This window comes from Salmo salar, chromosome ssa02, assembly GCF_905237065.1.
Source record: "Salmo salar chromosome ssa02, Ssal_v3.1, whole genome shotgun sequence".
Taxonomy (NCBI): domain Eukaryota; kingdom Metazoa; phylum Chordata; class Actinopteri; order Salmoniformes; family Salmonidae; genus Salmo; species Salmo salar.
The window spans coordinates 50,042,881-50,059,758 of NC_059443.1; the positions used below are offsets into that span (position 1 = coordinate 50,042,881).

The 16,878-nt window shown below is 41.8% G+C and overlaps 1 protein-coding gene across 9 annotated transcripts in view; it reads right to left on the reverse strand.

Annotated features, from left to right (window-relative positions):
• Window positions 1-16,878, reverse strand: part of LOC106585125 (sodium/calcium exchanger 1) — a 53,692-nt gene that overhangs the window by 12,187 nt on the left and 24,627 nt on the right. For 2 of the 9 annotated variants that reach the window (XM_014170985.2, XM_014171024.2), the window contains 4 exons: window positions 5,673-5,779; window positions 3,239-3,259; window positions 2,818-2,835; window positions 2,701-2,715 (listed from right to left, as the gene is read on the reverse strand). In XM_014170985.2, the coding sequence (XP_014026460.1) occupies window positions 2,701-2,715; window positions 2,818-2,835; window positions 3,239-3,259; window positions 5,673-5,779 (161 nt within the window). Of the gene's footprint in view, window positions 1-2,700; window positions 2,716-2,817; window positions 2,836-3,238; window positions 3,260-4,655; window positions 4,757-5,672; window positions 5,780-16,878 lie in introns of all 9 variants that reach the window. The other 7 variants (XM_045705383.1, XM_045705390.1, XM_014171002.2 and 4 more) reach the window with 7 other exon arrangements.

Here is a 16,878-nt window from a genome sequence, read left to right on the forward strand (position 1 = left end):
AGAGGCCCCACTGCACAAAGAGCCCCCATTAGATTAAAAAAAAAACTGTTTCCCAAGGTTTCCGGATAAGTCAAAAACACTATCCAATATATTTTACAATATTATGGTGGAGGAATGCACGTTTCAATTGAAAAGCTGTTGAGATTCTTTGATCCCACTGTAAACATTACTTTGTTGAGTACATTCATTTGAGTACATTTGCTTTGAGACTTTTGTTACAGTTGCAGCTCTAGAGGAATCATGTTTTTAAAGTTATCCGGGGGAAACCAGTGACTGTGTTTGATAGAAAATATTATTTTTCATATAGCATTTGGATCACAAACACACCTGATTCAGCTAATCCCGGCCCAGACTGAAGAGCTGAGTGAAGTGTGTAACCTAAGTGCTATCAAGTGTGTTAGTGCTGGGCTGGAACAAAAGCCTGCACACCCAGTACCTCTCTTGAACCGGAGTGACCACTGACATAGCACATACAGCAATCACCAGGCATGTTAGGTGAAATGGCTATACAACTGGTCACACTGTACACAACAAGAACACATGCATAAACCATTTATGAATAATTTGTTATACCTGAATTACCATGATAAAAGTGTGTCAAGTGTGTAAGCTTTATAAATGTCTATTTCCTGTAAAATAGGGGGAATTCAACTCAAGTTCCTTGGGACATGAAATGATTTGAATCAGAATTTAACTAGTTCTGTTTCATTACATTGTTATATTTACCTTATCAGTAATTAGCCTACTGTATACAGTTGAGTAAGTACAAAGTGTTGGTGGAAATTGCATTCCCAAGAGACTTGATTGAACCCCGATGAATAGTGTGACCTGGCCATTAACGGTCCACGACCCAACCGTTAAAGGACCACAGAGTGTGCTCAGTGATACCAGTGAGTGTCTGATCACGGGCGTGGTGTTATATAAGCCAAAGTGGACAAAGGGCAAAAGCTGTCTCTTTGGAGGTCAATCTAGGCTTTGAATCATTCCATGAACCCCGGTGGCATGCAAATGACACGTGTCTCGACACGTACAAGCCAGTGGAGGCTGATGATGGGAGGAAAGCTCATAATAATGGCTGGAATGAAGTCAATGGCCAGGGTTACTTGTTACCTGTCCAAAATTGTAATCAATAAAGTAACTTTTGGATTACCCAAACTCAGTAACGTAATCTGATTACATTCAGTTACTTTTAGATTACTTTTCCCTTAAGAGTCATTAGAAGAAGTCAAAAATGTATGTTACCAATTGAATGACATTTATTGCAGGATAAATCAATGTTAAAGTTTACATAGCTGGCCATATACAGATGTTACATTTTACTTTATGGGTTGGTTATGTAGGCTTCTTCTAACCCATCGCTTTTTACTACATATAATAATACGGCTAAATTATATCTTTACATTAATATATGTAATTTATATGTTCAAAAATTGATGTACCAACTACAGATCAAAAGTGTGCGAGTTTGTGCATGTGTCCATTAGGCCTATGGATGTTTTTTTTTATCAGCATGAATTAGATTAAGCAATAACATCCCCACTTTTATTCCATAGGCTGGGATCCGCACTATGCAGCTGTTGCAAGAGTTTATTTTTCACTGGCTGTCCAATAGTTTAAAAAACAATGATTGATAAGCACCTTGAACTTCTTGAATTCAACCATTATTGGGTTCAAATACATATTTAGATTTGTGAACAGCCATCCACAACAACCACAATCTGTAAAGCGCAAATAGCTAAATGAGAGAGCAGCAGTGTGATTCACATCAACACGCTATGTAGATATCAATAATAAGTGATATCCATATTGCCGTAGACTACACCACTGCTGTCATCCTTTCCTCCAAGCGTTTATTTAAGTTGGATAATCTTTGGATACCGACAGCAGTCGCACCCTTGTAAGACATAGCTTGTACTGTAGCCTACAAAAGCCTATTTGTGCTCTTTTCCCACGATCCATCAAACACATTTGGTGTGTCATCATAAGTGGTCAGACTGGCTCAGGTGGAACAAATTTAAATGTGCACCTTTTTTCAATGCTGATTTGAATTTCATTGAGAAATCAAAGAAGTATCAAAGATTTTTTTCGCAAACATCCTTTCTGAATTCAAAAGTAATCCTCGAAGTAATCATCTAGTTTTTCAAAAGTATCTGTAATCTGATTACAGTATTTTTTTCTGGTAATGTACCGGATTACAGTTACCAGTTTTTTGTTGTTGTAATCCCTTACATGTAACGGATTACATGTAATCTGTTACTCCCCAGCCCTGTCAATGGCATGGTATCAAACACATCAAAGATGTGGTTTCCATAAGGTTAATACCACTTCATGGACTCCATTCCAGCCATTATTAAGAGCCCCCTCAGCAGCATCCACTGGTACAGAAACACACAGTGTGGTCACACACAGTGAGGTCATTCATTGAAAATATGCCATGCTCAAATCAACTAAAGTCTATCAAAGCTTTCTCAATATAATCAATCTATTACATTGGTTTAATATAAATGTCTATGTCTAAATAGACATAGTTACAAAGATAGTCTAAACAATGAAAGAGTAGCCTGAAAGGCTTGTGCCATTAGTAATGGGTAGTAGAACGCACGATTCTCACCAAGGTGACACATATGTTACTTGAATTTAACTTGCTTTAAATTTCAACGATTTTAAAGCAATTAATTACAACACTGAATCGTCTCTTACCATAAAGCCTTTTGTCTATTAAAATTAATAAAAATGACCCATTAATTAATTCATCAATCAATCAATCAGTTGAATCCAAATAATATAATTTTTGTTTGCAATAGCAATATTCCATACCTGTCTTCACGAATCCACCTAAAACCATAGAAAATAAAGAAAATAAATCAAACATGCCTTTTGGTTGTGAGTGGGTATTAGTTTATATGAAGTATCTTAATAGTATTATTCATTAATGACAAATTTTGATCAGCAAATAAAAATTTAACTCTAGTAATAAAAATACTGTATAAGCCTACTTCTTTAATAAGAACAATTACACGTTTTCTTGCAACTGAGAACATCATTTAGGAAATTCATTTACCCGTCTGTAGAAGGTTACCATGTACACGGACTGCCAGTGTATGCACTTTTGACACTTCACTACAATAGTAACAGACAATGAATGGCATTTGAAATAATAGGTAACTTCAGAAGCGAGGGAAACAAAGAGTGTGACAGCACACCGGAGCAGACTAACGAGAAAAAGTTGACTGCTTACCAATTTCTTGAAGCAACACAGCTGACAGGATGGAAACAGATGAGACAACAGACAGTTGAGCAGAGAGAAACGAGACATGAGAAACAAGAGAAATTGAAACAAGTAACAAGGGAAACAGAGGAATGAATATACACAAGCTGGTGGCAAAAAGTTATAGCCATCAGGCAAGTTAGTTATAATATATAGATTTCGTGGTTAGGTTGTTGTTCACTACAGACTAGACATGTCTAGCAAGTTTTTGAATTTGAAATCAGACTTGTAGGACTCGAAATGTTATACATTAAATGCCAATGAAACACTTGGGCCAATCAAATCTCAGAGGTACTGTGTATATTGGGCACAATTTAAATTCACAATATCTGTGAGAATTGAAAAATGTAACATATTCGGAAATAAAAACAAGGTATCAGTGTGGGTTTCATAGTGGTATTTGTTACACGCTAAATGTTTCCACTGGATGAAAGTTTAAACAATGAGAAATGATGCCTAAACGCACACTAAATAAGTCAAGACAGGGTATTGTCAAAATGATGCACTAACATTATTCTGCAGTATACTGTTTTGGGCCCTGGCATAGCTTAATTTGGAGGTATACATAAAAAATATGAAATGAAATGGCACCACAATAAACATGTACAGCACTTACTTCTCTGTGATGGCAAAGTTTGCATGATAAATTAACCACCGCATCACACCATTTTCTCATTAGCACATTGATAATATGTTAGAGTTATTTTCGTACATTGAGAGTGGTGATTCAGTATATTTATTGGTACCTTATATAGATGTTAATATTGTATTATGTAATTCAAAAAATACATCTGATGGCATTTCTTCCAAAATCCTACAGTAAGGAGTTAATCAAAGTCCAACATGCATACTGAAAAACTTATAATGTTCTTGAGTATTGTGAGTGTGTGTACCAAGCAGCACCTCAAACATAAACAGTAGAACACAGTTAGTACCAAGGGGTATGGTTATAAAAGGGTAAACTTGGACCATTTGCTTGGCTGAAGACCACAAGAGCTCAAGGGCTAGAAAAGCACCTTCTTGAGCATACAACCATTACCAGTCAACATTCCACCTTTGTTTATCAACCAAAAAGCTATTATCGCTCTGTACGCCTCATAGGATGGGGACTCCTTAACAGGACAGAAATAAACTTCACTGACTCTGCTCAAATCCTGTTCCTGTTCCAAATCCTGTTCACTGCCCCTGGTGTTGACCAGGTGCAGTAGAAATACAAGAAACCAGAGGAGAGGGTAGGTTGCCTTGCGACAGCGGAGAAAATACGAGAGGGAGCAGAAGAGGGTAAGAAAAAGAACAGGAAAGATGGCAGTTAGAAGGAGTGTGAGGAAGAAGAGGAGGAGGTCAGAAGCTTGAGCCCATCTTCTACTCTTTTCAGTTACTCTCACACCTGTCAATCGCCTTTTCCAATGGGGCTCCTGCAGCTCTATGTAGAATCTGGCCTGTCTTTCATATTCGTCGTGGTCAAGTATTCTAACCGCTATGGTCTTCCTGCAAGGGGACACAAGACAAGGTATAAAACAAAAAGGGAAAGGTGAAGGACGAGGGCGGGAAGTGGGGGAAGGAGGAAGGACAGATTGTGCACGTTTCACAAACACACGCACACACACACACACACACACACACCAAAAAGGATTTGGACTGGTTTCGATATCCACCTATCCACTGAGCCATCCATGGACGTACAGATGGAACAGTTTGACTGGGTTCGGGGGTAGGGGGGAAGTCGAGCTCTGTTGCACACTCATACCACCTCATGGTGCATACATGGAGGGACAGTTAGAACTCTGTTTGGAAGCCTCTATGATCTCAGTTTGAGTTTAAAGATGAAAGCTTTTCATTGATCTTCACCTCTAAACATATCATCACTATTGTTAGGTCTGTGCATTTGATATTGTTATGTCCTGGTATTTACCTCTCATAACATTGATATTGTTTTGTCTAGGTGCTGAGGTCAATAAAAGGTCACAGATAAAAAAGTGACTATAAACAAGTGCTCTGTAGTCTAGGTCTGACTAAAATTGTTTTAGGCTCAATGCTCGTCCTGGAGGACCACTGTGTATGCTGGTTTCGGCTCCAATCAATCTTGGGATTCATAATCAAGAAATATACACCCGACCATTGTACAAATATGGATGAAAGGTAACAATGAAAAAATACCAAAAAAGAGAATCCGGTGGGTAGGAAAACCTATCTATTACAGTGTTCCTCTTGGACCAGGATTGTGAAAATGCTCCATGGAGGATGTAAATGTGGCCTTTATCCATGTATACCCAATACAGTAGGTCTGAGCGAACACAAAGTAATAGGATGGATCCAGTAGGGGGCGCCATACATGGTGAATGGAATGGGGGCGGGGTTAAGGGGTACAGGGTTGGGACCAAAGCCTGGGAAGGGAACGCCCCACCTTTCCTCTCACTCATCTCCAGCAGCTGAGGCTCTCCCATCTCAAGGAAGAAGTTCTTGTTTTTCTCATACTCCTCGTCATCGATTATATTGATCTGTATAGTTTTGCTGAAACAGAGAGAGAAAGAGAGAGAAAGAAAGAAAGAACACAAGGTTGCAGATAGAAAAGCGTATGGAGAGTGCAAACATGAGGGAAGAAGAACGACAAGCCATGCATTGTCAAACGACACAAAGGCAACAGCACAAAAACAAATGGGAAGATGGGTTGTAGAGTGACATCAAGCGATTCCGGTAGAAGGAGACAATAAATCACAAACAATGAAATCAATGTCTTTTATACAAAAATGTACTGGAAAAATGAAAACACCACCATATATCGCCTCATCAAAATACTACATTTAAGTTCTGAATGAAAGTAATTTGAGACAAATGAGGGACACAACAATTCACAACAACAAGACTGAAATATTTTCAAGAGTGTGACTATGCAGTGCTGTATTGTACTGTTAGTGTTCTTATAGGCCACAGGCCCTACTGTATGTACAGACAGGCATGGTGGACATTTTTTCCCTCCAATATATATTATTGCATTTTTATTCTCAACAACAGGTCAAATGTAAGTTGAGCTTGGCTTGGCTCAGTAATGTGAAAAGGCCTAGAGAGTCTATCAGTCAATTTTATTGTCTTATACTGTGGCTCAGGCCCATGTTTGAGAATGACCAGGATCCTCTCAACAGCGATGCTACCCAAATATGGAGACTAAAACAACTCTCTGAGACAAAAGCAGAGCACCCATGGGTTGAAGATGCACTCCTGCATAATGTTTATAAACTAAACCATGGGGAAATTATTTCCTGATCCCAGATATGTTTGTGCTGTATATCCAACTCATGACAATGACCATAGGAGTTGGCAAGACAGCACAAACAGATCTGGGACCAGACCAGGGGTAAGGTGAGAGGGAGATGATAGGCTTGTAGCTCTAACACCTAGCCAAACATGTCTGAACATGTCGCCAAACACCACACTACTAATATACTTGGACAAAAGATGCAAGTAATGCAAGTAATGACAAAAACTATGTAAGCAGCTTTGAAAGAAAAGCCTTTCTACTTGCCTTGGGCCTTAACAGGAGATGACATTGGCAATTTATCTTACCGTGAAATGCTTACTTACAAGCCCTTAACCAACAGTGCAGTATTTACCAAATACACTAAAGTAAAAAATAATAAAAAGTAACACAATAACATAACAATAACGAGGTTATATACAGGGAGTACCGGTACTGAGTGTCACGACTCGGCCGAGGGTGACTCCTCTCCCTGTTCGGGTGGCGCTCGGCGGTCGTCGTCACCGGCCTACTAGCTGCCACCGATCCCTTTTTCCTTTTCTGTTGGTTATGCCTTTATTTGTTGCACCTGTTTCAATTAGGTCATTATCTGAGCTATTTAAGCCCGTCTCCCCACCTGTTCTGTGTGCGTGCTTGTTTCATTCATTTACACTGTGTGTTGTGTAGTGGATTGTGTTTTTTGGGACTTTGTATCTTGATACGCCCTGTTGTGTTGGGCGAATACTCTTTTGGTGGTGCGTAATAAAGAGCACTGTACTAAACGCTTCTGTTTCCTGCGCCTGACTCCACACCCACGACGTCCCAGCATTACACCGAGTCAGGGTGCGGGGGTACAGGTCAGTTGAGGTCATTTGTACATGTAGGTAGGGGTGAAGTGACTATGCATAGATAATAAACAGCGAGTAGCAGCAGTGTACAAAACAAATGGAGGGTGGTGTCAATGTAAATAGTCTGGTGGCCATTTTATGAATTGTTCAGCAGTCTTATGGCTTGGGGGTAGAAGCTGTTACGGGGCCTTTTGGTCCTAGACTTGGTGCTCCGGTAGCAGAGAAAACAGTCTATGACTTGTGTGACTGGAGTCTCTGACAATTTTATGGGCTTTTCTCTGACACCGCCTATTATATAGGTCCTGGATGGCAGGAAGCTTGGCCCCAGAAATGTACTGGGCCGTACGCACTACCCTCTGTAGTGAATTGCGGTCAGATGCCGAGCAGTTGCCATAGCAGGCGGTGATGCAACCAGTCAGGATGCTCTCGATGGTGCAGCTGTAGAACCTTTTGAGGATCTGGGGACCCATGCCAAATCTTTTCAGTCTCCTGGGAGGGGGAAAGGTTTTGTCGTGCCCTCTTCAGGGCTGTCTTGGTGTGTTTGGACCATGATAGTTCGTTGGTGATGTGGACACCAAGGAACTTGCGTATCTGGGAGGATGCTGTTGATGTGAGCCATGACCAGCCTTTCAAAGCACCTTATGGCTACCAACATGAGTGCTACGGGGTGGTAATCATTTAGGCAGGTTACCTTTGCTTCCTTGGGCACAGGGACTATGTTGGGCTGCAGGTATTAGGCTGTAGGTATTACAGACTCGGTCAGGGAGAGGTTGAAAATGTAAGTGAAGACACTTGCCAGTTGGGCCGCGCATGCTGGTAATCCATTTGGCCCCGTGGCTTTGTGAATGTTGACCTGTTTAAAGGTATTGCTCACATCGGCTACTGAGAGCGTTATCACACAGCCATCCAGAACAGCTGGTGCTCTCGTGCATGCTTCAGTGTTGCTTGCCTCGAAGCGAGCATGGTTCGTCTGAGGGCATAGCGGGATTTCTTATAAGCATCCGGATTAGTGCCCTGCTCCTTGAAAGCGGCAGCTCTAGCCTTTAGCTCGATGCTGTTGTTGTCTGTAATCCATGGCTTCTGGTTGGGATATGTACGTACGGTCTCTGTGGGGACGACGTCATCGATGCACTTATTGAAGAAGCCGATGACTGAGGTGGTATGCTCCTCAATGCCATTGGATGAATCCCAGAACATATCTGTGCTAGCAAAACAGTCCTGTAGCGTAGCATCTGCGTCATCTGACCACTTCCGTATTGAGCGAGTCACTGGTACTTCCTGCTTTAGTTTTTGCTTGTAAGCAGGAATCAGGAGGATATAATTATGGTCAGATTTGCCAAATGGAGGGCGAGGGAGAGCTTTGTATGCATCTCTGTGTGTGGAGTAAAGGTGGTCTAAAGTTTTTTTCCCCTCTGGTTGCACATGTGACATGCTGGTAAAAATGTGTTAAATCTGATTTAAGTTTGCATGCATTAAAGTCCCCGGCCACTAGGAGCGCCACTTCTGGAAGAGAAATTTCTTGTTTGCTTATGGCCTTGTAGAGTTGGTTGAGTGCGGTCTTAGTGCCAGCATCGGACTGTGGTGGTAGATAGACATCTATGAATAATACAGATGAGAATTCTCTTGGTAGATAGTGTGGTCTACAGCTTATCATAAGGTACAATACTGTACCTCAGGCGAGCTATACCTTGAGACTTCTTTAATATTAGACATCGCTCACCAGCTGTTATTGACAAAAAAACACACACCCCCACCCCTCGTCTTGCCAGACGTAGCTTCTTCTCTGTTCTGCCGGTGCATGGAAAATCCCGCCGGCTCTATATTATCCGTGTCGCTGTGTTATTCGTGTTATAAGCCAACCCATCATTTTACATTTTAGTAGACGGTCTTATCCAGAGCGACTTACAGTAGTGAGTGCATACATTTTAATACTTTTTTTTCGTACTGTTCCACCGTGGGACTCAAACCCACAATCCTGGCGTTGCAAGTGTCACGCTCTACCAACTGAGCTACACGGGACTACCATCCACCCTGACCAACCACCATAGTAAGTAAACATCTGTCTTATGTAACCATACCAAACGTAACATATCATACTAATTTGAGTATCTTGGGTATACATTTACTATGTTATGTCTACTCTATGAGACCAGGCTGGTATTACGTGGGTTCCACAGTGATTTGTGGGTATATTCTCATAGGCATATTGGAGGTATGAGGTTTTTGCTCTTATATTGTTCATAACATTACATGGTTTTTGGGATAGAGGCTACGAGTCAACTGGAAGCTAATCTTACACAGTGTGAATACAGTATGGTGAATTGTCAGTAATAATGTAATATGTAACATTTATTTAACTAGGCAAGACAGTTAAGAACAAATTCTTATTTACAATGACGGCCCAAACCCTAACCCGGACGACACTGGGCCAATTGTGCACATGCCCTATGGAACTCCCAATCACGGCCTGTTGTGATACAGCCTGAAATCAAACCAGGGTCTGTAGTGATGCCTCTAGCACTGAGATGCAGTGCCTTAGACCTCTGCGCCACTTAGGAGTCCGAATACTTTGATTACTTTTTCAAAACTTCATTAGGTGGAGGCTAGAGAGGGATTGACAAACCACAAACTAGTTCAAACTAATTGGAACCTCCAAACTGATTAGAATTATGGCAATTATGTGGGATAGTCAACCTGAGCATGCAACAGTTTAACTAATGTTTTGTTTGTCCATTCTGTGAGACATTTAATTTGTGATTTTGTGTGGAAATGTCACATCCATCACTCTGGAATTGTCCATTACTCAAAGTCAACTACTAAGTGACAGGGGACCTTTTTATAGAGTCATTAAGCTGATGTTCATGTGATTGACTAAGATTAACATGAATTATTGATCAACGGCCTCTTGGTGCCACATAGGTGAATTAGTCTCTGGTGAAAGGAAATAGCAAGAGTCCTGCTGGGCCCTTGGGTGACATAACAGGGAGTCAGTCCCTTCCTCTTGTGACACCTCCTATTCACCCTCTCAGGCAGCCCTGGGTGTCATGGATTAAACCAGGGGTGTCAAACTCATTTTACCCCGGGTGCCGCATTCGGTCTTCTACGAGGTACGGCGGGCCGCACTGAAAATTGGTTATGTTTCCTTGCCATCGTTTTGGGAATTTTCTATGCTTCCTGACTGTCTAGTGATTATTAGCGACTTGGACATTCAAGAAACTGTATGAGTGTAGGTCCATTGACTGTGCACAGTGATTATTAGTGAGCTGGACAGTCAAGAAACTATATGAATATATTGTAGGTCCATTATCATTTCACACAGTTTAGATTTGGTTCTAGTTATTTTAAAGTATATTGAGTTCGTCCCCCCCTCAATTTTCAATACACCTGTGGGCAATGTTCCCTCTAAGCTGCGGACGGGCGCGCAGATCCCCCGGGACTTCCACACTGAAGAAATATGAACCCGCACAGAGAAGCACGAGATTGAACTTTACTCACCTTTATCGAGTTTTCCCCCTTAGTTAACACTATCAACGTTTCCCTTTACTGTGGGTATTGTGTTCGAATCAACACAATATTAGCCACTTTTAATTCAACATAATGAAACAAAATGAACTACGCAAGACTTAGAATGCAAAACTAACTACGCAAGAGATGTTGTTGTAGGCAGAATGCATTGGAGTAGGATTCTATTGCATTGAAATGCTTGACTCCCATATATGGATCTGTGCCAATCACTTTGAACTGGACTGTGTTTACAACATGAGCGGTCGTGAGTAGATGCGTTTGTTTTGAGATCAAAGCAAGAGCTGCATGTAGTCATGTGTGCACATTTGTTCATATCCTTTGCCACTTAGTGAGTTATTAGCCAAGTTGTAGATAATTTGTAGTCAGCAATGGGGGAGTGATTGCTTCCTACAAGAGCACAAAACGTGTACATTTCTAGACATCTTTGAAAAGCGAGTCCGGTAAAGAGCTTTTTTTTGTCTTAAAAGGGCAGTGTTGCATTTTGAAACAGGCTTGAATAAGCTAAGTAGTCAATAGGCAGAGGGCAGGATAATTTGTCTGATTCTCTGTAATAATGGTGTGGAAATAATAATGCATTTTATTTTGTAAAGTGATTTCTTGCATCAAACAAGACAACAACATTTGTAGTCACCTCCTTGTCTGAAGAACAAGTGGATAAACAGGTTAATGTCAAGCCTTGCATGTTTTTTTCAAAAGTCAAGGAATTTAGGCTTACATTGAACACCCCACATTGGCTGCTACTGTAGGCTGAATGATAGAACAGCTATTTCCATGTTAAAATGTTATGGATGCATTTTATCCATTGTTATTGATGGTAGACCACTCTGGTAGGCCTACATTACGATCAAATAGCCACAGTCTGAAACTGTAACTTAAAATGGGTACAACCTCAGTGTTCACAGTAAACACGTGCTGGAAGTTACACTGAATTTTCACAACGTTCAAGTTTGTGTTCAGCAGACCTGAAATTTGCTCAGTGCCAAAAAAGATTTCAGGGAACATTGGACCCTCTCGCGGGCCATATGTTTGACACCCCTGGATTTAAACAAAAAAACAGGACACACAGCAGATGATGTCTGTGTGATAATCTTTCATTGCTCGTACCCGAGCCCTCAATAATAGTTTTTAAAGAAAGATTAAGAAGTTCCTTGTTTGGATTGATGGCCTATTACAATGTAATACTGTAGTAGGTTTCCTGATCAAAAGAGTGAAAGATAAGAGTGTTCTATTTTTTTTATTGCTCCTACAGGCTTAGACTGCCTAACAGAGAGGCTGCAAACTAATGCTCTTTTGGCAAATTCAGAGGGCTTCTTCTGCCACCTGGCAAAAACGGTACACAGGGTTACTAAACCTATTTAATGGCTCTAATCTGAAAATGTCAACAGAGAGACCCCCCTAGCGAGCCATTGTTACTCCCACAAGCATGGGAAACTGGGGATTGGACTGTCTCCACATTTCAACTGGCTTTTGAAGAGATAAAGTCCCCTTTTTCAAGGATGCACAACAAAGTAAAAGTTGGAGGCCAACAACTCTGTTGAGCAGTCGGTTTGAAAAAGGAAGGGATATTTCTACTGTGTTGGCTCTGAGCAGGATTACATGTGTCGGCTTCCTCACAGCTTTTTGAAAGGCAAGCTCTGGATGTAACTTTAACAGAAGCCAAGTGTACAAGCAGTTTAACTGACAGACACACAGAGAGAAAGATTGACAGACAGTGGGTGAGTCATGACAGAGCAGAGCGACTGAATGGCAATGACAGTAAGAGGGAGAGAGAGAGGGGGGAAGAGAAGACATAAAGGGGAGAAGAGAAGCGAACAACAGAGAGAGAGAAAAAAAGAGTGTGAGAGAGAGGGCATAGAGGAGAGAGAATGTTCCTCTGGCTTCTTAGCCCCATGTCAATCCTATCCCTATGAGCCAGCCTCCAACTGAGTCAAATCAGCCGATGCGCTGTTTGACTCAGGGCCAAACACCAGCTGCGAGCCAGCATCTCCCCAGTCCTCAGCACTTCCATACTCCCCCTCAAAGGCATCCCTCCCACAAAATAGGCAGTGTCAACGGTCACGCTGCCACTGAATGTCAACACCAGTGACCTTGTCAACGTCAGTTACCTTCATTGGGAAAGGCGAAGGTCGAGAGCCGTGCATCCTCCGAAACACAACCCAGCCAAGCCGCACTGTTTTTTGACAAAATGCCCACTTAACCCAGAAGCCAGCCACACCAATGTGTCAGAGGAAACACCGTAAACCTGGTGACCGTGTCAGCGTGCATTGTTCCCGGTCACTAGTGCGCGATGGGACAAGAACATCCCTGCCGGCGAAACCCTCCCCTAACCTGGACAACACTGGGCCAATTGTGCGCCGCCCCATGGGTCTGTGGCAGAGCCTGGACTCGAACCAGGATCTCCCCCCAGAAAGTTATACTTTAATGTCCGATTTGCGAAAGACTCAAGCTCAGAGTAGGCTTTACTGTGACCAGAATTGAATAGAAATGAATGGTTTAAAACACTCGTGGAAATTGGCCTATTTGGATAGGGCCAAATTTAAATGTTTTTAAGATAAGAACTATAAAAAACATATGCATGACAATGGTAGCAACTGAAAGAGAACACTGGAGATTATGGAGAAATAATTAGACCAAAAGTGGGGACACAAGACTGAACCCAAACATTACACTGTTAATTTTATGTGCATTTTACATTTTACTCTTAAGGATCATACCCTTTTTTTCAATTTTCGCCTAAAATGACATACCCAAGTCTAACTGCCTGTAGCTCAGGACCTGAAGAAAATATATGCATATCATTGATACCACTTCAAAGGAAACACTTTGAAGTTTGTGGAAATGTGAAATTAATGTTGGAGAATATAACACATTAGATCTGGTAAAGGATAATACAAATAAAAAACATGCGTTTTTTTATATTTTTTAAATGTCATCATCTTTGAAATGCAAGAGAAAGACCATAATATAATACTGCAGTTGAGGCGAAATTTAGATTTTGGCTACTAGATGGCAGCAGCGTGTGTGCAAATTTCAGATTGATCCAGTGAAGCGCTGCAATTTTGTATCAAGTCTGCCCAAATGTGCCGAATTGGTCAATTTATACATTTTCAAGTACATAACTATAGAGAACATACAAAAATTATATGGTAATACAACATTTAAGTTTACACACTCCCAGGAATGTCATACATGATGGATCATTAGCTTATGCACTAACTGTCACACATCTAGATGGCCGGGTGGGGTGGGTGTGACAAAAAAATAAAGGGAACACTAAAATAACACATCCTAGATCTGAATGAATGAAATAATCTTATTAAATACTTTTTTCTTTACATAGTTGAATGTGCTGATAACAAAATCACACAAAAATAATCAATGGAAATCCAATTTATCAACCCATGGAGGTCTGGATTTGGAGTCACACTCAAAATTAAAGTGGAAAACCACACTACAGGCTGATCCAACTTTGATGTAATGTCCTTAAAACAAGTCAAAATGAGGCTCAGTAGTGTGTGTGGCCTCCACGTGCCTGTATGACCTCCCTACAATGCCTGGGCATGCTCCTGATGAGGTGGCGGATGGTCTCCTGAGGGATCTCCTCCCAGACCTGGACTAAAGCATCCACCAACTCCTGGACAGTCTGTGGTGCAACGTGGCGTTGGTGGATGGAGCGAGACATGATGTCCCAGATGTGCTCAATTGGATTCAGGTCTGGGGAACGGGCGGGCCAGTCCATAGCATCAATGACTTCCTCTTGCAGGCACTGCTGACACACTCCAGCCACATGAGGTCTAGCATTGTCTTGCATTAGGAGGAACCCAGGGCCAACCGCACCAGCATATGGTCTCACAAGGGGTCTGAGGATCGCATCTCGGTACCTAATGGCAGTCAGGCTACCTCTGGCGAGCACATGGAGGGCTGTGCGGCCCCCCAAAGAAATGCCACCACACACCATGACTGACCCACCGCCAAACCGGTCATGCTGGAGGATGTTGCAGGCAGCAGAACGTTCTCCACGGCGTCTCCACACTGTCACGTCTGTCACATGTGCTCAGTGTGAACCTGCTTCATCTGTGAAGAGCACAGGGCGCCAGTGGCGAATTTGCCAATCTTGGTGTTCTCTGGCAAATGCCAAACGTCCTGCACGGTGTTGGGCTGTAAGCACAACCCCCACCTGTGGACGTCGGGCCCTCATACCACCCTCATGGAGTCTGTTTCTGACCGTTTGAGCAGACACTTGCACAAAGGCGGAGGTAGCGGTCCTGCTGCTGGGTTGTTGCTCTCCTACGGCCTCCTCCACGTCTCCTGATGTACTGGCCTGTCTCCTGGTAGCGCCTCCATGCTCTGGACACTACGCTGACAGACACAGCAAACCTTCTTGCCACAGCTCGCATTGATGTGCCATCCTGGATGAGCTGCACTCCCTGAGCCACTTGTGTGGGTTGTAGACTCCGTCTCATGCTACCACTAGAGTGAAAGCACCGCCAGCATTCAAAAGTGACCAAAACATCAGCCAGGAAGCATAGGAACTGAGAAGTGGTCTGTGGTCCCCACCTGCAGAACCACTCCTTTATTGGGGGTGTCTTGCTAATTGCCGCTAATTGCCGATGCTACATTTTATCTCTGGGACCCTCAGGATGACAAATCAGAGTGTCACGTCCTGACCATAGAGAGCTCTTATTTTCTATGGTAGGTAGGTCAGGGCGTGACTGGGGGGGTTTATCTAGTTTTTTTAGTTCTATGTTTGGTTCTAATTTCTTTGTTCTATGTTGGGTTTTTTGTATGATCCCCAATTAGAGGCAGCTGGTCATCATTGTCTCTAATTGGGGATCATATTTAAGTAGTTGTTTTTCCCACCTGTGTTTGTGGGAGATTATTTTGAGTTAGTGCATGTTGCACCTCTTTCGTCACGGTTTGTGTTTTGTTTGTAGTTTATTGTTTGTTTTGCAATGTTTCACATTAAAATAAAAAATGTGGAACGATACCCACGCTGCACTTTGGTCTCCTTCCTACGACGATCGTGACACAGAGCAAGATTATTGAATTGAACTACATTATTTACCTTCAGATGTGAATGTTTTTTGTTGTTGTGCACTCTTCTCAGCGTTGGACTAGTAACCGAGAGATTGCAAGATCGAATCCCCGAGCTGACAAGGTAAAATAATTATGTTGTTCTGCCCCTGAACAAGGCAGTTAACCCACTATTCCTAGGCTGTCATTGAAAATAAGAATTTGTTCTTAACTGACTTGCCTAGTTAAATAAAGGTAAAATAAAATAGCATGGTATTTTTTCACTGTAATAGCTACTGTAAATTGGACAGTGCAGTTAGATTAAACAAGAATTTAAGCTTTCTGCCCACATAAGACATGTCTATGTCCTGGAAAGTTTGCTGTTACTTATAACTGTCATGCTAATCACATTAGCACACGTTAGCTCAACCGTCCCGGTATAGGGACACCGATCCCGTTCTTTTTATAGCATTTGTCAATAACAACATTTTAAAATACTCTGGATACATTCAGTAACATAATAAAAAATATTCACTGAAATGTTGGATTGGTGCAAGATAAGAAAAAACAATTACAAGGGTTTGAGTGAGAGGTCTAACTGGCATCTCCAAGTGCAAACACACCTCTCCAAACTGTGCACAGTTTCTAAATAATTTCAATGCAATTTTATGACTCAAGGAAAGAGCCTTGAACTATAAGGTGCTTTTTTTTAAGCTCTTCTAGCTTTGCCATTGAGGAACTGAAGCAAGCACACTTAATAGTTTTTTGTTTGGAACACAGCACCATCACACAATTACTGTTGCTGTTCACACAATCCAAAAATGTTCCTTTATCAATCGCAATCTGGGTGAGGTGGGCATCATTTGAAAACATATTCTTAAGTTATAAAATAAGATCTTACAGTGTTAGCCTTTCAAAAGGCACTTCAGGGAAACCGATTTGTAATTTTGGTGCGCATAGAATGGAGTCATGAGTGCATTCAAGTGCGTGTT